Source organism: Arvicanthis niloticus, chromosome 9, assembly GCF_011762505.2.
Source record: "Arvicanthis niloticus isolate mArvNil1 chromosome 9, mArvNil1.pat.X, whole genome shotgun sequence".
NCBI classification, from domain to species: domain Eukaryota; kingdom Metazoa; phylum Chordata; class Mammalia; order Rodentia; family Muridae; genus Arvicanthis; species Arvicanthis niloticus.
In genome coordinates this window covers 73834953-73858762 of record NC_047666.1, presented here as the reverse complement: position 1 = coordinate 73858762, position 23810 = coordinate 73834953, and the positions used below count along the sequence as shown (strand labels likewise).

General features: G+C 45.4%; 2 protein-coding genes across 4 annotated transcripts in view; both read left to right on the top strand.

Moving 5' to 3' along the window:
- The first annotated feature begins 1349 nt into the window (after positions 1-1349).
- Arhgdib (Rho GDP dissociation inhibitor beta) lies at positions 1350-18526 on the top strand. 3 transcript variants are annotated; one of them, XM_034511290.2, is made up of 6 exons: positions 1350-1427; positions 8741-8928; positions 10124-10207; positions 12623-12699; positions 15572-15635; positions 17800-18526. In XM_034511290.2, the coding sequence occupies exons 2-6, from the start codon at positions 8751-8753 to the stop codon at positions 17997-17999; spliced, it is 603 nt and encodes a 200-aa protein (XP_034367181.1). In that variant the 5' UTR covers positions 1350-1427; positions 8741-8750; the 3' UTR covers positions 18000-18526. The 3 variants fall into 3 exon arrangements, with proteins under 3 accessions (XP_034367181.1, XP_034367180.1, XP_034367182.1); XM_034511289.2 differs by having other exon boundaries at positions 1426-1571; XM_034511291.2 differs by lacking the exon at positions 1350-1427 and adding an exon at positions 1627-1784.
- Positions 18527-20544: 2018 nt separating this feature from the next.
- Positions 20545-23810, top strand: part of Erp27 (endoplasmic reticulum protein 27) — a 17522-nt gene continuing 14256 nt past the window's right edge. Inside the window, exons 1-3 of the mRNA XM_034512555.2 lie at positions 20545-20743; positions 20943-21043; positions 22689-22826. Coding sequence (XP_034368446.1) covers positions 20650-20743; positions 20943-21043; positions 22689-22826 — 333 coding nt within the window. The 5' untranslated portion in view covers positions 20545-20649. The remainder of the gene's footprint in view (positions 20744-20942; positions 21044-22688; positions 22827-23810) is intronic.

The following is a 23810-nucleotide window of genomic DNA, read 5'->3' as shown; positions in this document are numbered from 1 at the left end:
ATCATCTTAGTACAATTATTGGGGGGTTACCCCTAATCTATTTTTCTATACACTGGACTGTCTACTTTCCCAGCCGTGATCCCTAAGTAGTTGATATTTGAGTCTGCTCTGGGTTATTTCTGCTCCATTCGTCTATCTTCGGGGAACATTTCACTGGACCACATACTCCTGGTCTGTGACATTTAATAGAAACCTGTTTTCTTTCTCTCCTTTCTCCTCCCTCCTCCTCTCTTCTTCTTCCCTCCTCCTCTCTCTTTCCTCGTGATCTCTACCTGTGACCCTCAGCCCAGTAACTGGAAACCCACTTACTTCTATTCTCCCCAGTAACTGGCTGTAACCACTTTTATCTAACCAATGGTTTTAAACTGGGGAATAAGATTTACATAGCATCATTTGGTCTACTGAGAATCTGATGGTTGGGGGTGACCAGATCTTGGTGGCCTGTAGTCAGCATTTGAGTACATAGCAGCACCAGACCCACCCCCAACAGTGACTTTCAAAATAACTGAAGAGCCTGCAACATATTTGGATGAGGAGAAAATAAATGCCATTCCCCAAGTGCTGTTGTTGACGGAGTAGTCACTAAGTGTAATGGTGCAAATACTGATTATTGAAATGTTGGTATAATGAGCCCGCACTGCTGGCCGCAGCCGTAGGAACATGCTAGAGTAAGTGAGATGTATTCACTGCAACTGTGTCTTCAGCGGGGTTGCACACGGGGTTGGCAGCTTGTTCTCATTTAAATTTATTCACAAGCCGTTTCTCAAATAGCTGCAAAGTCAATTTTAGCATCCATGTGATTGTCACGGATTTCTGCGTTAGACGATGAATTCATGAAGCTGGATTTTCTTTCACAGTCTGCATTCCTAGATATAACCAACAGCACTTGTTCTTGCTTTTGTTTTATGTTTGTTTATTTTGTTTGAAGGCTTGTGGTACAATACGCAGCAACATCTTCAAATTAGAACCAATAAATAAAGCTCCAAAAAAATGTCTGAAGACAAATTATATAAAGTTAGCCCCGAGTATATAGATTTAATATTCATATTTTCTACTCCTCATTTCCTGCCAGCAAATCGTCTTGCCACAAATATTATTTAAATAAATAATATTTAAAGGAAAAGAAAACTTATAGGGCCTTATAGAGGCAGAGGTTTGTAGTACACAATAAAGCCTACACGAATGTATTACTACTGTTTAGGGGCTCTAACGTCTCTCCCCAAGATTATGGCTTTTAGACACGCACACAGAATCATTCAAAGCACACATGGCTATGGAGACCCTCCCCCGGCCTGCACACTCATGCATCTATGTCACATGGGCTGGCTTGTTCCACATGTGTCATTAATTGTCAAGAATGCTGCTCAGGCGACTGATCGGAAGATAGGCAGAGCAGGAATTGAGACAGCCCAGGGTTTCCTCGTCAAGTAGGTTTAAAACATTTTTTCCCTCTCTCTCTCTCTCTCTCTCACTCACTAACTTCCTTCCTGTTCTAACTGCCGGTACTCAGAAGTCAGAGTTGAGAGACAGAGGTAACCTACAGAGACACAGGGCCGACAGGAGCCTGGAATGTAAGTTGAATGCCAAAGGTGGGGGAGGTTGCAGGTGGGCGCAGAGTCGTGCAGGAAATCTCAGAACCACCCTACTATCCTTGCCGGGGAGATGTCGCTGTTTTTAAGAAGGGCGGGTCTTTAAACCGAACTTCATGATAAGAAAGTGCTAAAGAGATTGCTGAAGCGAAAAAGGGGAAGTCGGCCCTGAGAAGGGGAGACGAGCTGAAGGAGGTAGGAGAGAGTACCCTGCTACCAGAATGTTCTAGAGAAGGGCTCCGGGGATACCTGGAATGGGGGCGGGGTGGGAGGCTGATTTCCTTGCTAGGCAGGAGCTGGACTTTGGCTAAGCTCAGGAAAAGGAAAACCCTACCTCAGGGCTGATAGCGACTGTTGGTGAATGGTTGCTTGCGCTGGGGTGGAGATGTGCGGTTTCCTGTTTTTAAGCACACTTTAAAGAGACTGTTTGAAAAGAGAGAAAATATGGTTCAGAGCTGTCAAATATTAAGCCATTAAGAAAAACGGGGGGGGGGGGAAGGGGGCACGACTAAATTCCTGCAGTGGGATGGGCAGAAAGATATTCACTGTGACTGCCAAAAAAAACAAAGCAGCCCTCCACATCAAGGGGAACTGGCACAGACCGGGAAGATGCGGAGAAAACTGTGAGAGAGACTGTAGGAGAGTGTGCGTGGGCCCAGCTATAAGCGTGGTCAATGGGCCTTCCAGCTGCCATGATCTGAACTTTGGCCTTGCTAAAAGGGCTTTAGATGTGACTTGGTATGCTCTCCTCTCTTTACCAGGCTTTTCAGGCAGCAAGTGATAAATGCCCGCCCTGATCTTGGGTAACTTGTAGCATGGGTCTGAGAAACCCTGAGCAGTGTTTCACCCGGAGTGAGGGAGCAGACGACCCCTACAGAAAGGCCCCTAAACCACCCCTTCACAAAGACACTAAGCCTTCTGAAGTCAGGCTTGGCACACTGGATCTCCGCATGAGAACACAAGAAGAGATCAGTGGTGACCTGCTGGCTGGAAATTTGTCACCAGCAGGTGCCATTTCTCTCTGTGGCATTTCTAAGAGTGTATCCCCTCCCTGCCCGATTCAAATACAGCACAAGTTTAGTGACAAAACGAGCTTATTCTTTTGTGAGTCCTTCAGGTCTCTGACAGAACATGATCGGCTCTCCATCCACATTGCCCACTCTCGGACTGTCTAAACCTCGCGGGCACCTTCTAGCCTTTGCAATTTGGTCCGTCACCATTTTTGGAGAGTGTGGGTCTGTCCCAGGGAGACTGTGCTTTGAGCAGCCGCATGGCTTGGTTTCCACTGGAAGCTCAGAACAGCAGAGTTATTCTGAGGGGGATTTACAGGGAATACGATATGTGACAAGCTTGAGCTAACAGGAAGGGAGAAGAAGCCCTGTGGGGTGAAAATTAAGCAGAGAGAAGACAGCCAGTGTTGACTCAGAGCCCTGTGTGTGCCAAGCCTGGTATTGAGAAACTCAAGATTTTCATACTCAGAGAATGGAGAAGAATATTAAGGAAGTGTTCAGTAGTTCGTATAGTGGTACAGTGAAAGAGCTTAGACATTTCTGCGGAAGAAGAGTTCTCTAATTCCACGTATGAAGTGCCTTTGTTTGTACGGCAGCTTCTCTGCTCTGATATGTGATATGGACTACATTGGCGGATGGTACGTTGAGTCCCATGTAGAGTGTACAGTGGCAGGCCCCAGGTCTGGCTTGCTCCTGAAAGATCACTAGTACTTTCGTCCATACAATAAGGTCTTACCAAGTTGTCCTTGATTGATAATACTCTGGTTTCCTCAGCCGATGCTGGCTAAAACTCCACAGGGCCTTCCTCAGGGGTCTGATAACCCAAGTTCAAGTGTCCATGAAGTTGTGTTTGACTTCTCACATTAATTTAGAAACTTGGTGACTGTGTCTAGTTTGGTTGGTTTTTTTTTTTGTTGTTGTTGTTTGTTTTTTGTTTTTTGCCTAGTCATGGCTTCCAGAGGGCAGCTGTCTTTGAAGATTATTTAAAGTGGTATTTGTGAAAGAACAGTGTCACCCGGGGGTGGGGCGAGGAGGAAGCTTAGTGATTCTTACTCTTATCTCTTTCTGCACCAAAAACCAGAGCTGGAAGCGCACGCTTGGAATGCACAGGCAGGAAGTAATAGGCTGTTTCTCTGAGGAAGGGAAAGGTGAACCTCTGGTTCTTAGTGGGAGTGGTGGGGCCTGACTTTAATTCCAGCATTTGAGAGGCAGGGCATCTCTGTGAGGTCCAGGTCAGCCAGGGATACATAGTGAGACCCTGTCTTTTAAAAGGGGAAGGGTGGTATTTTTAAAATGAGAGAGAGGAGAAAGAGAGAAAGAAGAGAGAGAGAAAGAGAGAGAAGAGAGAGAGAGAGAGAAAGAGAGAGAGAGAGAGATCTTTCTAGAACTATGTCTCCTTCATTGCATCTTACAAGATGGGTTCCCCTCAACACGAGCTTGGATCCTCTCGTCCAGTTTTGGATGCTCATGCAGCTGGCTTGGCCTTGAGATGCCCCAGAAAGGGCCAAATCTTTCGTGTGACTAGAGATCCTGAAGGACTTCCTCCAGAAGCAACAGAAGAGGCCTTGTAGGTGTCCTGGGAGATAATCTGAGGGTCTCCTGAAACCAGGCAGCAGCAAAGCCGGCCGAGCAGGCTGTGACCTGCGCAGCTCTGGGCTCTGGGGCCCTGCGATGGGAAATCCCCTGCAACTGCTCTTCCAGCACCGCACACACACACACACACCTCTCCATTTCTTTCCCTTAGTGACTCAGAGGTGCAGGGTGGGACCCCAGCCGACCCAGCCTTTCAGTGCAGTTAGATCATCCTGCGTTTTCCCCTAGAGCCAGAGGCAGTTTGTCCACTAACTGCTCTCTGAGCCCATTGACTCATCTTCCCCTTCAGAGCAAATCTTCTGTCAGGCAAAGGGTCAAGAAGTAAAATTGAAGATAGAATTGTTAATGTGAGAGGAATTTCAAAAGAAATGCAGTAGTTGCTGTACCATTTTTTGCATTGGATTTCATTTGTAAATAATCCTTACAAGTTCCTAAACTTCAGGTCCTGTCCTTGCTCGCAGAGAAACAGACTGCGTACTGAGGGGGGAGGGCTTCACAAGATCAGTTTATACTCAGGGGAAGTGCTTCCTCCTTGGGACATTACGTTACATCCCACAAAACACAGAGTGGCGGGGCCAGGAAGAAAGACAAGGAAAGGAATTAATATTTACTAAACATCTACTGACCAATACAGCTTCCAATTCAGCCTTTTGATTCCGTGAAAAAGGCTCCTTTTTCCTACATCTCTGGTGGATGTTAATGGCTTGTGTAGGTCCACTAGGAAGTTGGTTTCAGAGCCAGGCTTTGAGCCTCTGGTTCACTTTCTTCAAAGTTCACACTTTATCAAACATAGGGTCACTTTGCTAAATTCATCTGGAATGTGATTTATTTCCTACAAACGTAGGATCTCGTTGGTTTTTGTTTGTTTGTTTGTTTTTGCCATCAACTCATATGAAGCTATATTAAGAGCCAGACGTGTGTACGCTGACCCAAGGTTAAGTCGTAGTTACTCTTTTCTCCTGTCTTCCCCTATTCCTGTAACACGTAGCTCACACTGTCTCCAGCACGGTGTCTGGTGATTCCTTGCAATAATTCATGAGATGCGCCAAGTGTGTGGTTGCTGAGTTTTGACTCAGAGAACAGTTCAGTAACTGTTGTATGATAGTCTTTGTGATGCAAAAGGTTTAGATAAAAGAAAGGTGATTTACATCTTGTGTGGGGAGAGTAGGTTATGTATGTTGTGTTTTATGGAACGGGGGTGTAATGCAGAGGGAGGGAGCACTATGCAGCGGGAGGGGAGCACTTCCACTTGCGGGGAGGGAGCACTTTTACTTGCGGGAGGGAGCACTTCCACAGGCCATGTCAAGGTGCTCCCCTGAGGAGCCACCACCATAAGACAGGCCTAGTACAAAAGGAAGTTTATTGGTGGAAGGGAAGGGGACCTAGAAGAGGGGGTGGGGGAACAGAGAAAGAAGAGAGAAAGGAAGAAAGGAAGATGAAGAGGCCGGGAACATGTGCATGAGAGAGAGAGAGAGAGAGAGAGAGAGAGAGAGAGAGAGAGAGAGAGAGAGAGAGAGAGAGAGAGAGAGGCAGTACTCTTATACACCTGGCTCCTGGCTCGCACCTGCGGAGTGGAGACCACAGGCAGAGCCTAGGGGAATTGCCAGCCATGTAAAATGTAACACCTTTCAGAAAACAATATGAAATTTAAATGATTAAACACTTATACTCTTCTCTCAAATCCACTAATGAGGTGAAGTAGCTGAACAGTGACTCAGCAGTCACACAACTGCAGACTGTGAGATACAGAGAGAGGCTGGGGACAGTGACTCATCTAAAGACCATCTCTCTCTCAAGGTAAAGAGAGGAGGGTCCTCATGGCTGAAACATGTGCCCAAGAGTTCACTGCCAGACAGCCAGGACCAACCTCCATGTGTGAGGGGGGCTGTTCAGTAAGGAGATCATCACCCCCAAATAGAGTCGATCTAACCACTAGCCACACGGCTACACTCATAAGACACAGATATCACCTGATATCCTCTGGTTCTGTGTATCCAACATTTTGGGTGGATAATTACTGCCTTGATTTTTGGGTTCAATCTCAACAACCCAGCAATGCCTCAGGAGGCAAGGAGCTTCCTCTACAGCAATCCACTGTACTGCATCCACCAGAAAGTCACAGGTTCAAGGTCATGTTTAATAACCTTAGACATTGTCTTAGACAACCATAAGCTTATGAAGGACTTCAGGGTCCGTGAATATATGGACTAAAATAATAAAGAATCATAACCTTATTGTCCTCTTTGGACTAAAGACTATGGTAACTGTTATGTTTTTAAAGAGTTTTTTATTTTTATGTGCATGGCTGTTTTGCATGCATACTTTTGTATATACCATAGAAGCAAGACGAGGGGGATGGATCTCCTAGAGTTTCAGATGGTTATGAGCTACCACATGGGTGCTGGGAATCAAAACTGAGCCCTTTGGGAAAGCAGCTGGTGCTCTTAACCACTGAGTTCTCTCTCCAGCCTCTGCTTAGCAGATTTTTTAAGAGCCCTGTCATGTCCAAAATATGAAGAATCACCAATCAAACCAGTTGGACCTTATAGAAATTACCAACTCTGTTTGCTCCCTGGCTCTGACCAGCAGCTCAGATGTCAGTGTGCTCTGAAGGGAAGGGTTTGTAAACACTGGGAGCTCACCAACAAGCTGTGACTTCCTTGCAGCTTCGGTGGAGAATCACATGGTCAGTTATTTTGTGTTTATTACTGTAATGGCCACCTTTCCACAGTAAGCGACTTTGGATCATCTGGTCTCATAGTTTCTCCTTATGCTGCAATTATTGTCAAATTATTGTGATGTGGCTCAGAAACTCCTGCTTTTCCTGCACCAATACCAGATGCCATACATTGTCTTCTACTCTTCAAGTTGTCTTGGTTTTAAGAAATATTTATAAGTTTGCAATTAATTATGAACATGTAAATAATATAAATTTAAATAATAAATAATCGGATTTAATAATAAGATTAAAACCCAGATGGGGGAATTGATTTGGCAACGCCCACACAGTTACAAGTTTGCAAGTCCTGTGTCAGCCTCTCCTCCCTCTTTCTCTCTCTCTCCCCCTCCCTCTTTTCCTTGCTCTTTTCAAGAATTATAATCTACCACTTTTGCAAGGCAGTGAGATCTTGAATTAATGACTGTGTATAATGCCGCCATCCAACAGTCAGGCATTCAATGGGGAACTGTCAGAATTGTGTTCCAGAAGGTTCTCTCCTGTGACCTGAGCTGCGCTTGTCCATGCAAATAACCTCCTGCTCTGTCAGGTTGGTTACGGACTCTTCACTCTGGTTATCTGTTAGGTTGTCATGGCCACTAGATGAAAATGTGCCTCATCTAATTCGTCTTATCTAACTTGCTCCGCATCGGCCCCTTAAAGGTTGTCCTCAAATTGCAACACCCACCAGCTCCGTCCGTCTTTGTTTTTACTACCGGTTCATTCTATTCTTTCTCTGCACGCTGTTTGGAATATGAGCTGGGTTAGTTGTTCTGATTTCCCTGATCTCTGGAGTCATAGCTGCTGACCTCTGGAGCCTCCACTTTGAGTGAAGCCAGTGGTTCAAGTGAGACAAGAGTTACCATAAGAACTGGCCCATCTGCTTCCTTTCTGTGTAGGAAGTGGACCTGGGCATTGCAATGTGGCTTTCAGAGCTACTCAGAGCTTTGGTGTTTGGCCTGATGTTATGCTGGAAGACAAGTGAGGAGGACCCTTGTTTCTTTCTCTCCCTTCCTCCATCTCAACCTTTCCTTCATCCCCTCTCTACCCTCCGCCATTTCTCTTTCTCTCATTCCATAAATTTGCTTTTGTTAGCCTTCATTTCTGAATTATTTTCTTTCTTGTTGCATTAGTACTGTTGAGACACAGAAATACAATCAAATCGGCCCATCAATTTCCTCATCCCCAGAGAATTCACAGATGTCCCCAGTGTCTCTATGGATAAGATGATGTGATAGAGAATGCCTGAGGTGTACGACTTACGAGAAATGGAGGCTTTGACATCCTTGCCCGGGCACCACCCAGGCAGGATCTCCCACTGCCTTCAGACACACACTATGCTCTCAAACTGTGGTTAACAGTGTGGAGTGGGGCCATTCATACCTGCCAGACAGGCATCAGAGGTCTGCTTTCCCAGGGTTCCCCTTTAAGGTCTGATAAGTATTCAAGAAAAGAATGTTTTAATGGGATGACACCAGCCATTTGACCACAGATGATCGACCTGTGTCCATAAGTCACCATAACTCAGACTGTGCAAACTGGGAATAGCACCGGAGCAAAACTAGAATGGTCGGTCAGTTGCTGGGATTGTTTATGCTACGTTTCTTCACCGTAGTGCATTATTGCTCACAAGAAAGCAGTTTAGTCTTATAGCTTTATTCTGCAAACAAAAATTAAGACGAGTCATAGAAATGACTGGAAATACTATATATTTCATAACATGTGTTGAGGAACAATCTGAAAATCACCGATGAATACAGATCTCCAATAAGGTGGTACCAATAGCAACCCTAGTTGCTAATGGGCCATCATTCTTGCTCTCTGAAATACAGAACAATCAAGATGACTGAGAAGGATGGACAGCCACAGCTGGAGGACGGAGATGATGACCTGGACAGCAAGCTCAATTACAAGCCGCCCCCTCAGAAGTCCCTGAAGGAGCTGCAGGAGATGGACAAAGATGATGAGAGTCTAATCAAGTACAAGAAAAAACTGCTGGGAGATGTTCCCGTGGTAGCAGGTGCGTGGGGGGAGGGGAAGAGGCGAGGCCTCCCTGGAGACATGCACTGCTGTCACCCACAGTCAGAAGCAAAGGGCTTCCTGGTTAGGTGGGTAAGGCTCCATCTGTACATGCTGCCTAAAGTCGTGGACTGTGTAATTGGGTTTTCTTTGGTGACTGCGTGAGAGTCAGAGGTGAGGCAGACAAAAATTACCCACATGGAGCATGTAGAATTTCAGACCACAGCGACACTTGATTCCAGTGTCCACCAGTCCCTACTTTTTTCTCTCTCTCTTTCTTGGATGATTCTTAAGTATTCCTCTGTCTCTCTCTGTTTCAGTCTCTCTCTCTCTCTAACACACACACACACACAGCCACAACAAGAAATGGCGACAGGCTTGCATAATCAGTGTCTCAGTATTTGAGACTTATAATTAAGATGGGTCTGTCTGTGTCTTAGTTAGCAAGTTGGAGAGAAAAGTATTTATTTGTCTCAGGTTTCCACAGTCACAGTGCATCACTGAAGGAAAACAGGCCCAGAGCTCCAGGGAAGAACCTGGAGACAGAAACTGAAGCCGAGGGCCATGGAGGGATGCTGCTTACTGGCCTGCTCCCCATAGCTTGTTCAGCCTGCTTTCTTATAGCACCTAGGATCACAGAAGCTAGGTGAACACTGTCCATATGAGCTGGGTCCTCCCACAGCAATCATCAATGAAGAAAATGCATTACAGGCTTGCCCACAGGCTAGTCTGGTGGGAGCACTTTCTCAAGTAAGGGTCACTCTTCCAAAATGACTCTAACTTTGCCAACTTGACCTAAAGGTAGCCAACACAGTCGGTAAATGCCAGAACTAGAAAAATCACAATTCTGCTGTTTCTGTAGGGATCAATACTAAGCATAGTGAATCTGCCATTCTGTTTCTATTGCTACATAGAGATTTAATTTTCTCTTTATATTATCTTCCATCATCCACAACGTGAAACACACACATGCACATATACTTACACTCACACACATGCACTCATGCACACATGTGTATGCACACATACACACATGCATGCACATAGATGCACATATGCACACACTCATGCATAACACACTTGCACACACATACACACACACACACACAGAGACGCATGCTCCTGTGCATGCACTCACGAACTCTTCCCCATATGATGCCCTTCTATGTGCTTATGGTTTCTTTTGAACCCTGCAGACCCAACAGTCCCCAATGTGACTGTTACTCGGCTTAGCCTTGTTTGTGACAGTGCACCAGGACCCATCACCATGGACCTTACTGGTAAGTGAACACATCTCTACTGTTCAGAGGGGTCTAAGATGTCACAGGGAAAACTTGGTATTTGCCTCTAATTCCCACTGGAGAAAACTAGTCAGGTGACCCTTGGAGATGCATGCACTGAGACCAGACCACAAACCATTGCATTCCCAGTGTCCACTGCTTGCCATATTTAATGAAAAACCTAGCTCCTGGCTCAATGTAGTGGAACAATTGAGATTTGTGCACCTTTTGTGGGTACGTGTGCATTTGTGCACTATTCTGATTCTGTATTAGTGTACATGTGGATAGTACACAAGTGTGCGTGCATGTGGAGGCCAGAAGTTAACCTCAGATATCTGCTTACTGGCTTGGCTTGCTCCCCAAAACGTGTTCAGACTGTTTTCTTAAAGCACCAGGACCGCTAGCCCAGGGGAACCATTGTCTATAATGAACTTTGTCCTCCCACGACAAGCATCAATCAAGAAAGTGCACCTCAGAGTCTCTCACTTGGGCACTTGGGCTAGTCTGCCTGGCTGGTGAGCTCCAGGGATCCCCTGTCCCCACTGCTCCAGAGCTAGCATGCACAGCTTTATTTATTGGGGGGCGGTATTTATTTCTAAATATTTTAAATGTGGGTTCAGGAGGTCCTCATGCTTGCGTGGCAAGCATTTTACTGACATCTCTTCAGCCTTCAGTTACTTTTGATATGTTCACTTGTGTAGTATTTACTTCAGATCTGTGTTTCCACATGGTAACAGAAGAAACAGCTATTCCTGTAGGAGACAATGCAGGGGGAAATGTTGAGACAGATGCTGTGGGTCGCTAGACTTGCAGTATTTATATGGTTATATTTATATGGTTATAGCACCAGCAAAAGTGCTAATCTTATCCCAGCTATGGCCTTAACGGAAGGGGAGGAAACCCCAACACTTCCTGAATAAAGATAAACACTCGCTTGTTTGGCATACCCACAGGTTAAAGCTCTGTTCCTAAACAATTTCTCTGACAAACCCCCAAAATAATAATTGGTATTTATTTCACCTGTGTGACTAACAGCCAACTGCTTTCATTAGGCAGATCTTGAGGTGAGCAGAAACTGGGAAGGTGGGCTTCCTGGGAAAATAACCACCTGTTAAGGGTTGAGAAAAGTGTCATGAATCCAAATCAGGGGCATCCAAGGTATACCTGGAAGGGGGAAATCTGTTGCCAAAGTCAAAGCTTTACAGAAGCCAGAGGAAAGCACAGGTCTAGAGCAGTGGGTTTGGCAGCAGAGCTTCCTCTCACAGTGCATGTGCGTTTTACCTTATATGGGTATTTCTGTCAAGGAGAGGAAATCAGGGCCTGAGAAGATAGGCTTCCTGTTCAACTGAAATCAGTAGAGCAGACACCCGGCACACACACACACATGCATGGTCCCAGCTAGCACACACACATGCATGGTCCTGCGCTGCTGAGGACATGTCCAGACGGGAAGGAGGACCAGGCAGGAGAGCTTGGTCTTTGTCTCCTTTTCTCATTTCTGCCCTAGAGAAAGTGCTCAGCTAAAGTCATATAACAATGTTTATGAAGTCAAACACTTACCTGAAGTATACACATATATATGCACATACACACATACATATGTGCACACACACATGCACATGTATGTGCACACATATACAGCTGAGCTATACAGGAGTATGTGGGGGAAGGACTAAAGAAAGCATCATAGCGTCCTTAAACAGGCCTAAGAGTTAATGGTGGATCTCAGGGTTATGAACCCTAAAGCTGTTACAGTTGAATGATCTTCCCTTAAAAAAATGTTGTAAATGCAAGTCCAGTTAAGTCCAAAGTGAGCACTTACTTAAATAATTATAAAAACTAAAAGCGGTTTTTAAAGCTCGAAAATACCATGTGTAATCAATTGTTAATATCAATTGTATGAATTGACCGAGAGAATTTTCTTGAAGCCTATCAATTCTTTGAAAGCCAAAGGCTGATGCTCTTATATATCTATATTTTTATATTTCTATGAAAGAAACCATCACGTCTCCATCTAGCTATGTATATGCATGAAGTTTTTAATAAGCAGAATATTAGCTCACTTTCTTCTAGGCTGGTTGGTTGATTGACTTTTTTTGTTATTGATGACAATAAATTATACTTATCTTCCTGAGTACTGATTGGAAGTTATGGGGAAAAAGAGATTTATCCTCGCAACTAATTACGGGGGGAAATGTATATTTCTGGTATCGATGTCAAACTTATAGTTTCCTACAAGTACCTTTACTATGTTACTATGTTTTTAACAGCTAAGCTGTAAGATTTTAGACAGTATAGGTGTGTGTGCCTGTGTGTGTGTGTGTGTGTGTGTGTGTGTGTGTGTGTACACTAATCTTGCTGAACCTTAGTTTTCATTTTTATGTGGACGGTAACTTTGTAACTCTTCTTCTACAGGTGATCTCGAGGCCCTCAAAAAGGATATATTTGTGTTAAAGGAAGGTATCGAATACAGGGTCAAAATCAACTTTAAAGTAAGTATCTCCCGAATGCACTCTTAACTTTCCTATAACTCATTTCTTGCTTTATTGTGCTGGTGTTCTGTTGACGTCACTGTTGTTTTGGTGGTGGCTGTTGCTGTCCTTTCTCCAGCTTGGTTATGAAACAATCTGTTTCTACTTCTGAGCTCTTCCTGTGGAGACCCACCCTTACTCCCCACCATTCCCTAGCGGGGATACCTCAGCCTCTCCACCCACCATCACCTTTTCTCAGAACCCCTGCTGTGTACGTCCATGAGGCACACACTGCTGGGGACTGTGCTGATTCCTCCTTACACAACCCAAGCACCCAGAGGCAGGCTATAGTTGTGTGCTCCTTCCTTCCACGGTTTCACACAACTTTGTAAATGGCAGGTCTTCATAGCTTTATGGCAAGAAATGGACAAACCAATGATTCAACGAATAGGAAAAGAAAACATGGTACCCCCAACTACTCAGCGATCATTTAGATGCAGGTCTCAACTAAGTGGTTAGGAAGTTCAGAAGCATTTGTGGAGCCGGGGACTAGATAATAGCCAAACTAGACAAGATATAAGCTCACCGCTCATGAATAGACATATGTGAGTAACTACGGATTCCAGAAAAACAACCTTGACTTTGCAAGCAAATAAGTGAGAGATGCACTGTTTTGCGTCTTAGGGTTTGTTTACCTTGGCTGTCCGTCATTTCCACTCAGTCATGTTCTCCAGGGCTCCACCAGGGAAGACCCCATGTGCTCTCTCTGGTGCACACTGGGCTCAACTTTCTCCTGGGCGCAGGATATGACTCAATGTGGCTTGAGAGCCACCCTCTACCACATGCTAAATGCCTGAAGTCTCTTCATCCTGGAAATATTTGTTGACACCTACACAACTGTCACTTGACCTGTAGATGGCTTTGCTTCCTGCCATGCTTGTTCAGTACTAGAGTTCATTACTTGTTCAAACTGGAGTTTGGGGGAGAGCCTCACATCCAAAGTGCACAGAACAACTTCACACCAGTCCAGTGTGTAATGATTTACACTACTGTGCTGACGGCTTAGAAAACTTGTGTTTACAAATGAAATCTGACCAGCAGCTTTTGACTGAATAAGAAGACGAGTGGAGGTCTCTGAATATAGGTAACTCTAGAGTAGCCTGGGTTGCACATCAAAGTGCAAAGGAACCTCTGAATCAAATCCACTTCTGAAGTTTGCCTCAGACTCCACCAAAGGCCACTCTGTCTGTACCCAAGCTGAATCAGTCTCTAGCTTGTCCCGGCTTGGAGTTACAGTTAGAAGGAACCCCGATCACAGTAAAGAGTAATGAAAAAGCTATTTAAATCTTGACTGACATTTCTTGACAAATGTTCAAGGACACTGAGTTTATAATAGCAGTTACCTACGATCCTCTAGCACCTGGTTTCTCTCAGGGTTTTTCTTCTTATCCTAAAATTGACAACACTCTAGTACCCTGGACGATGGTGATTCTGTGGGCCCCCATGCCCTGTATTCCGCCTCTGAAATGTGTGAAGTATCTCTGACTTCCACAATCCTCAGGTTCATTCCTGTCATCCAAACTTCTTGCTTTATGAGTAGGGGTGGAGAGATCAATCCAGTAGTGAGATATATATATATATATATATATATTCATCTTTTTTCTGCCCTAAATATGTTTCTATTCAGTGGAGCTTCAGTCACACAGCAGATAGCTGTTTTTAAAATTCTTGTTACTGCTGGATCGTCTTCCCTGCTATGCAGTCCCACGGGGGCCAAGGGTCAGGCTGAAGGCTTGTTTCTTCCGTTCCCTTGGACTGGATGTAAGAGTGGGAGTGATTAGGAAGGGGGGCTTCATTTCATCACCATCTCTCCGTGAGGGTGTTTTCATTCCAGCTGTTTTTGGTTGCTTTATCACCCATGTTAACCTGGATGGTTTAGACTCCATGGTGACAATGTTCACTCTTGGGTGATCTCACCATTGGGAGAATGAAGATCAGCCCCGGTGGTTTGGTTTTAACTATTGTACCCACTATGTGTATAGACGGCCATAATTATTCATGGAGGAAATTGTCGAGGATGCTTTCGCTCTTCTGCGGTCCAACGTTCCCTGAGCCCTACAGCCAATGAGTCAGTGTCCTCCTTAACTTGTTTGTATAGACATGACCACAGTGAAAATTTAACAGACAGCCCACTTCAGGCCCAGGTATAATGAGTGAGTCATGGAAAACAAAATGCTAGGTTGTCTGCAGTTCCATTCCATCCTGGCGGATTTTCACTGAGCATCCAGGGAAAGTAGCAAAAGTTCAGATAACGTTCATGGTGAGTCTGGAAGTGTGTGCTGGGTACCAGTGGACTCCATCCATTATTTACAGGAAAGGGTGTTTTGATGACCCATAACCTTCCCTCTAGGCTCCAGTCTCAGTTATGCAGCCCTCTCCTAGGCCTGATTTTCCATTACCACTTCACTCCCTCTTGTTTGTTTTTCATAGGCTAGGTGGATCGTTTCTGAGGATATGGTGTTCACGGACTGACATAAAATTTTCCATTGGTATTTTTATAACCTCAGAGACAGGGCCCGTGTTTTCGCTAGCAGCATTAAGGACACAGGGCTAGAAATTATTGCCCAAGCCACTAAGGAAGGAGAAATACGGTGAAGAATACTGAGACACTGTTTTCATTAACACCTTCCAGAAAAGCAATCAAATGGGGGAATATTACAGTAGCCAAGGATGAAACCTGCATTGGCAGCACTAAGTCTTGTGATTGGTCTCTCCAATTTCGGTTTAGATAGATGGGATGGGTAGGAAATATTCAAACAAACAAACAAACAAACAAAACAAAAGAACCAGGAAGAGTCTCTAATCTGAATTGCTTGTGGCTTCTCACCTACAGGTGAACAAGGATATTGTGTCTGGCCTGAAGTATGTTCAGCACACATACAGGACTGGCATGAAAGGTGAGAGGGTGTCCTCAACTACTTCTCTTTGTTATTTCTGCCCCAGACTTTTGACAGCCTTTGCTTATAAACTTACAAGAATGTATAGGTGCAGGTGCAGGTGCAGGTGCAGGTGCAGGTGCAGGTGCAGGTGCAGGTGCAGGTGCAGGTATACGCATGCCTACTCTAGGGAAAGGGAGACAGGCACATCGGACCAAGACACTGAGACCATCATTCAGAATGCCAGGTTCAGACAAGGCAAACTACTGGCCTTCAACATTTGGAATCTGGGTTTAAATTTGTTACACGCATGGAGAGATTAACCAAGATGAATTGAAGCCATTATTGTAAAAATATTCATCAAAAGTGAAGTGGAAATATCCCTGTTGGTAAAGTGTTTGCATGAATACCCAAGTTTGAGGCCCTAGAACCGACAAAAGCAAGACAGCATGGTGGCATGCATTCTAGCCTGGAAACGCAGAGACAGGAGGATCGCAGAGCATCATGGGATGGCTAACATAGACTAACTGGGGAGTTCCAGTCCTGTGAAAAGAGCCTGTCTCAAAAAATAAAACAAACAAAACCAAGGTGGCTATTACCTGGAAAGAACACCGAAGGTCAATTTCTGGCCTGCACACCTGAGTGTATGCATGCGCGCGCGCACACACACACACCAAATATTCAAAAGTGGAAGCAGTTCACAGTGTAAAACCACGACAGAAAAACAAGAAAGACGTGCCCTGGGATTGTGTCCTTGGGAGAGAATCGGAGTTCCACGGGGGCATGAGGAGCAGAAAGGTAATGTGTTGAGGTGAGCTTCAGGGTATCACAGGGAAGAGGGGTAGAGAGACAGTGTTGGGGTAAGCGTCAGGGGTCCAATATGGGGGAGAGGAGGAGGCAGTGTTCCTGTCTCTTAACAAAGAAACGAGGAGCATTTCTCTCTAGGGTTGAGAAAAAGCAGTGTAGTTGAAGTATATAACCAACCACATAGTCTTTCTGCTATCATTCTGGGCATACCTTGGGCAGGAAGCTAACCCAAACACTTCCGCATTCCTTCCTGGCCCTTCTTACTCTCCATGCCAAATGCGGGAACAATGTAACAGAGCCCAGCCACCAAAGAGCCAAGAGAAATTATTATTTGATGTGACTGTGGGACATCGGAACCAGTCTACCGAATTCCAGAGAAGACCATGAGCCTGAGAAACACTGGCTTGCCTTGCTAGTGTCTGCTCTGGTGAAAACCCAGCTCAATTTCCTACTTCCTCCAAGCCCAGAGGCAGCACTGACTCATGTCAGCAGCCCCTGGCATGTGTGCAGCTGTCCCTCCAAAGTGTGTAACAGTTAAAAGGGCAGCTGGACCCTACTCCCGGCCATCCGCTACCATTTAAACCCCAGCTGTTCTGAATCCACACCCCAGCGGTCTCCTCCCCATAAGGATGGTTGGTTGACCGCTTATACCAACTCTCCGTTTTTAAACTTTTGACCAACTTGCTGATCTCCCCTTCCACCTAACATTTAAATTCCTAAATCCTACATATCCTGACCACCAGATGTTGCAGTAACCCTCTCCAACTAAGATGCTCAGAGGACGACTGTAGACAAGAGGTCCCTGCAGTCTGTTATATAGAGAAAGAACAATGCCCTACGTGCTGCGGGCTTGGACAGCTTCAAGACTGGGGCCAGGATGCAGGTCTCAACTTGTTTGCCTACCTGACTGTTGTTAATGGTGCAATCTGCTACGTCTCTGTAAAGAGACTTCAGGTCCACCATCTTAAGTCACTTAATACTCTGGCTTAATAATCAGAATAAACCCTGATACTTTTACTGAACCTCTGCCCCAAGTCTGGGGAGTGGCAAATCAATGTGGAGTTTTAAGAATGATTTACTATATCTGTCTGGAGGAATTATTTGGTCTCTGAGACAAGGTCTCCTGTATGTGCAGCCCAATCTGGTCTTAAACTCCTACCTTACCTTCCCTGGTGCTATGAATGGAATTGTGCACACCTGGCTTAGTTTAAAAAAGAAAAAAAAAGAAGAAAATAAAATGTTCTAGAAAATGTTTGGCCAGGCTTGGGCACTGTAGCTTCGGCTTCCAGCCATGTGAGCTGCGCACCAGGCTCTCCCATTTTTAGTACACTTTTCTGACACCAGACTCTCACACTAATGGACCTTTCTCTCTTCCCAGTGGATAAAGCTACATTCATGGTAGGCAGTTACGGGCCTCGGCCGGAGGAGTATGAGTTCCTGACCCCAGTAGAGGAGGCTCCCAAGGGCATGTTGGCCCGAGGCACTTACCACAACAAATCCTTCTTCACTGATGATGACAAGCAAGACCACCTCACCTGGGAATGGAACCTGGCCATTAAGAAGGATTGGACAGAATGAGTACGTCTGTCCATCCTTCCTGCCACCTTCCCCACCAGAAGAATTCTCCTGACCGACCATGTTGAACATCACGATATCCGTCCTCCCTCCCTGTTCCTAGCTGGGTCCTCTCCCTATCACACACACACACACACACACACACACACACACACACACACGTCTCATCACTGATATGTTTTATCTTACCCCATCTGTCAAAATGTTCCCTGCAAATGAGACCTAAAACCCAGGCTTAAGCCCATCATGTTCCCTCAGACTGTTCCCCCCTGAGCAGGGACAGACTTTTGAAGTTCTCCATCTCATTTAGTGGCCTCCTGTCTTCTCCCAGTTTGAATCCTGGAGGCCAAGAAATGGGCAAGCTATAGCTAATGGCTCCTTGGCCTTCTGTTCAGAAATTTGTTCTCGCCACAGGGTTCTTCTGGTTGGATGAACCCATTACCTTCTCTGCCAATGGGAGCTCTTCTTTTGTGGGAGACAATGTAAACAACACCAAAGGAAAAGAATAAAATCGTGTGTGTGACTGAGAACCTCATTTGTCTTCCTTGTTCCTACAGACAAATATGGTACCAGAAGGCCTACATTTTGAGTTGTCTTATGAATGGGAGTATGGGTGAGAACCAAGGTACAGGGTGTTGTTGTAATTATTTAAAATCGGTCGCCGGTCCGGCCAACTAGGCTGCAGTGTCTCTGCCTAGCTCAACCACGTGGCCAGAAGCCACTTGTGTGCAGAAGCTAGAAACGGCCAGCCAGAGACACCAGCCCTGCCACCCACGAGATGCCAGCGAGGGAGATGGCTCTGACAGTCTTCCATGCTGTTTCTGCAAGGCTGGGCATTGCCCAGACCATCCCGCCAACCACATGGACTCAGTACAGATGAGACTCTAATGCTTAGATTATCCAAAGGCTTATATATTTAGTAATGATCAATAACAAGATGCCCTTACAATAAGAGGTGTAACCCAATACCCAACCTAGATATACCAACTACCTTTAAATATATATATATATATATATATATATATATATATATATATATATACATACATATACATATATATATTGGTTTTTCGAGACAGGGTTTTCCTGTGTAGCCCTGGCTGTCCTGGAACTCACTCTGTAGACCAGGCTGGCCTCGAACTCAGAAATCTGCCTGCCTCTGCCTCCCAAGTGCTGGGATTAAAGGCATGTGCCACCACTGCCCGGCCATACCAACTACCTTTGACTGCTACAGACAAGCGAATACCAACCTCCATATCCACCCCCTCTCTCCGTCTCTCTCTTAGCTCCTCCTCTTCCTTCTCCTCTTCTTCTTTCCTTCTCCTCTTCCTCTCTTTTCTCCTCCCACCTTAGCAGCTCCTACAACAGGGGATAGTTATGTCCTTGCCAACAGGTTGTCACAATATAGTGGTCAGCAGATGTGAATAACACAGAGGATGGACATTTTAAATTTCATTTATTGTATAATATTCTCTTAGAATGGCCCCATCTAAGACTGAGATGTACCCTACCACCACCACTGCCTATAGACATCTCTTCTTAGACTTGACTCGTGGGTCAAGTCAAACTGCCTCCTGCTGCATGGGCTCCCAACATCTACTGAGGGAAGTAGAAGCTTCAGTGCTACTTTATTTTATTACATAAAGGCCTTATCACAAGATGGCCTCCACATCTATCACGCTCTTCCTTCCCATAATTCTCAGGGACTACCATTCTTTCACATTCTATTTTCACGTCTAGATTTTTGCTCTTCCCATAGAATCCCTTGTGGTTGGTTAATAGTGATTGTTGCTTGACAGACTCTAGAAGTGCCTAGGAGAGAAGCCCCTAGGTGTGCTTGTGAGGGAGTTTCTAGACGAGGTTCATGAAGGTGGGAAGACTCACCCTACCTATGGACGGTAACATTCCATGCTGGGATCCTGGACTGATTACCATGGAGACAGCAAGCTGAACACCATCATCCCCCTCGGCTTCCTGACTGCCGATGTAGTGTGACAGGCCGTCTCCCTCTCCTGCTTCATGCCCTCCTCACCATGACTGACTGCACCCTCAAACTGGGAGCCAAAGTAAAGTCCGTCTTCTTTAAGTTGCTTTTGTCACTTACAATATTTTGTCACGGCAGAGAAAAGCAATGCGCGTCCTTTCCACATTGTGATGCCCAGGCCAATCCAGTTCACTCAGGCCTCTGTAATTACTTAGAGGCAGACATTCTCCAGCGAACCCTACATGGCCCTACGAGTTCTCCGTCTCTCTCACAAGAGCCTATGAATTTTTTCACGTTTTACCACTCTCTGTTACATGTTTAAATCATGGATTTTTGTGTTCACCTTGACCATCAACAATGTAAGCTGAGAGGCACTGGGTCAGCTCACAGCCATATTTACAGCCTGCTTAAATCAATAAACGGCATAGAGCACCTACATATTTTTTATTATTTAAATGAATGGACCCGACTTTCTTCTGGCTGGATATGTTCCAGAGTCCTGCCACTTTGAGCCGTTTATCACGGAAGGTGAAAGTTCCCCCGGAGTCAGCTGCAAAGTTCCCAGAGCTCGCATAACACACAGCCACCTCAGTTCATCAGCCTGTTCTGGGTCGGTACCCCACACCCAACGTCATCTACGTCATCTGCGGTCGGCACCAGAGAAGAGCAATGAAAATCACCAGGTCTAGATACCTAATCCTCGCACTGGTCCTCGTGTGTGGGCTGGTTCCAGAGGTTACGGCAGATGTGGAAGAAGCCTCCGGTAAAAGAAAGAAAAAAAAAGAAAAAAAAGTTGGGGGTTGGGGGTGGGGCGGTGGTGTGGCCACAAAGAAGCTTGTCGTAATGAGAAGACAGGGAAATGTGAAAATACTATGTGTATTTTCATTCCAAACCTAGAAATTTTCCAGAAGTTTCTGAGTTAGGATATGTACTGCCCACACACCTCACTCCTCTTACTGCAGATGGCCTCAGCACTACCCAGGAACCCATATGGCTCACCGACGTCCCAGCCACCGTGGAATTCATCGCTGCCACTGAAGTGGCTGTCATAGGCTTCTTCCAGGTTTGTGATACACCCCACCCGTATACCCCATAGTCCGGCAAGCTCGGCCTTAAGGTAGTCAAACCAGGGGCCTGTTGGGCTAGTGACGTTGATTTGGAAATGAGAGGGCACACACTCTGCTTTCCGATTATCACCCAAGGCTTCTATGTTTCAAAGCAGTCTGCCCTCTGCATGAGGTCTTTCCCTCATTTGCTTCAGGATCTGTGAGTCTAGCAGCTGTCTCTCCTTACCTGTAGACACTTTGAAAGAAAGCAGGTGTCTTCCTGAAGTCAGTCAAATCTCATCATTGTCCTAACCCCCCTCAGTCTGTACCCGTGGTGCCCTGTCCATAGGCAGAAGTGAAAGTAAAGGCACTTTTAAATTTTATTCATCTATCCACTTATTTATTATTCGAGATAGGGTCTCAAAACTAAGGCTGACCTAGAACTTGCAGTGTAGCCCATGCTTCCCTCAAATGGACAATCCTCCTGCCTCGGCCTCCTGAGTGGTGGGTTAATGGGACGCTGCCACACACTCAGGCTAAACCTGTCTTTTATGACCCAAAAACACTTTTCACAGGTTGTGCTAAGACAAATAGGAAGGCCTTCACTCGACTTTCTCACCTTCTCCGAATACTGAGGAAGGTTACAGGATCCCTGGCAGCTTCCACACTGGCTGTTGGCTAATGCAGACAGTCATACAGGAGAGGGTCTCGTCCCTGCCTTTCCCTCTTGCTCTGGTAATCCTCGCAGCTAACCCAGCCCCTATTCAGACCTTCTTGTCTACTTCCATTCCTTGATGGCAACTCCCAGTCATCCTGTCCATTCTGTGTGCACAGTTGGAAGTGGCTGCCATGGGGTGCCAAAAGGAGTCAGGTTTTGGTGCTAAGGGGTCTGAGTTTCAGAAGAGTAAAAAACTGGAAGGGTGCAGTAACATATCGAACCACCAGATGGCGCCACTGGGTCCTTGAGCAACTCGATTCAAAAGCCCAGATTACAAACCAGCGATCCAGCCAACAAATGTCCCACAGCTTCTAAGTGTATAAACCCCTTCCTTCTGTCTTGTGATCCCAGATGCAAGAGTAGCAATCTTCCCTTCTTTCATACGGCCTTAAACTCATTGAGATTCAAAAAAAAAAAAAAATAGGTGGACTCTCGCGTACTGCCTGGAGCTGCTGTGGACAGCCATCCAGTGGGAAGAGAGAGTCAGTAATGACTGGCATCCCAGCTTCCTAACTGCAGGCCTGGAATGCAACAGGTACGCAGGCCATTAAGTAGCTTCATGAACAACCCAGAAGGATCCTTGGAAGGAGAGGCCATGGCCCTCAGCTCCCACACATCTCCCGAGGGCCATGCTAAGCACCCACTCCTTCATGCTGCATCTCCCTGTCCCTCCACAAATTGTTCCCAAAACATTTGCCTCCCTGGGTGCATGAATGGCTGTATTGTCTGACTTCACAGACCTCTGGACGCCAAGGCTTCCCTCAGCTACAGGTAGAATTCAGGCTGTATGATAAGGCCACACAGTTTTGATGATAACCTATATCCCCACAGAGCCTAGGACACTCAAAACTGCCACTGCAAGTATAGCCTGCATGTGTAAGGATAACTTCTGGCACGAGCATATTTTTCTTTCCTCTATGTCTCTTCTCTTGTTTTGTTTTTAGGATTTAGAAACACCGATCGTGTCTGTGTTCCGGAGCATGGTGCAACAGTTCCGAGATGTATCGTTTGGAATCAGCAACCATTCTGAGGTCCTGACCCATTACAATGTCACCAGCAACAGCATCTGCCTCTTTCGATTGGTAAGCTGGGTCGGGGAGCTCCAGCCTCCCTCCAGTTTTCCCTTGTGAGACAGGAAATAACTCTAAGTCTTTGACACTAACGTTGGTGCCAAGTTCAGGGACATTGGTGACCTGGATAATGACTCAGTTCAGGCTGGCAAAACAGGTGGGGATGAGGCTTGCTGAGGACAGGAACTGAGAGCCAAGATGTGGCACTAAAGGTCCCTTGTCAGAAAAATGGGGTGGGTCAGCGTTTATTAGCTTCTTATATTTATAGAATAAAAGGTCTGACCTTATTATCTCCAAGGTCATGTTAAACAGTGAAGTTGCACACATGCACACACACACACATCAGGGATGGTGTGACATACAGATAGACAGACAGAGACAAAGACAGTGATCAGGAGTTTTATGATATAGACCATATATATACATACATGTATATATGCATATACATATGTATGCATATATATGATGAGTTTTCATGTAGCTCAGGATGGCCACTTGATATATACATGAAGATTACCTTAAACTTCTGATCCTCCAAATACTGAGATTACAGGCATGCTCCATGTATGCAGTACAGGGGAATCAAACCCAGGGCTTCATGAAAACTAGGCAAACACACCACAAATTGAGCACCACGCCCAGCCCCATAATTTTATATTTTTATATGCTGATTAGTTGACTTAAGTTTATCAAACAGCTTATTAGACAGCTCTTAGTTGTAAGGTGTACGTATTGAGTATCCTGCCTGCTCTCATGGATCTTAAAATGAGCAAAGATTATAATCAATATACTAACACAGAACATCACAGTAGGTAATGTGTTACAGGAATGAAAATAGTGTGGAAGTTTAGGAGAAAATACAAAAGGGACAATTAAACTGGGACGTATGTGTTGGATAAACTTGGGTACTCTAAAGGAGGATCACGGCCAAAGGAGAAAAACTAAATGGTCTTGAGAATCAGTGACACCAACGAGATCCCAAGGCACAAGTTACAG

Coding starts and splice junctions, on each gene's coding strand:
- Arhgdib (XM_034511290.2), top strand. CDS start 8,751: ATGACTGAGAAGGATGGACAGCCACAGCTGGAGGACGGAGATGATGAC. Junction 8,929..10,123: donor AGATGTTCCCGTGGTAGCAG/GTGCGTGGGGGG, acceptor TGAACCCTGCAG/ACCCAACAGTCCCCAATGTG. Junction 10,208..12,622: donor CATCACCATGGACCTTACTG/GTAAGTGAACAC, acceptor CTTCTTCTACAG/GTGATCTCGAGGCCCTCAAA.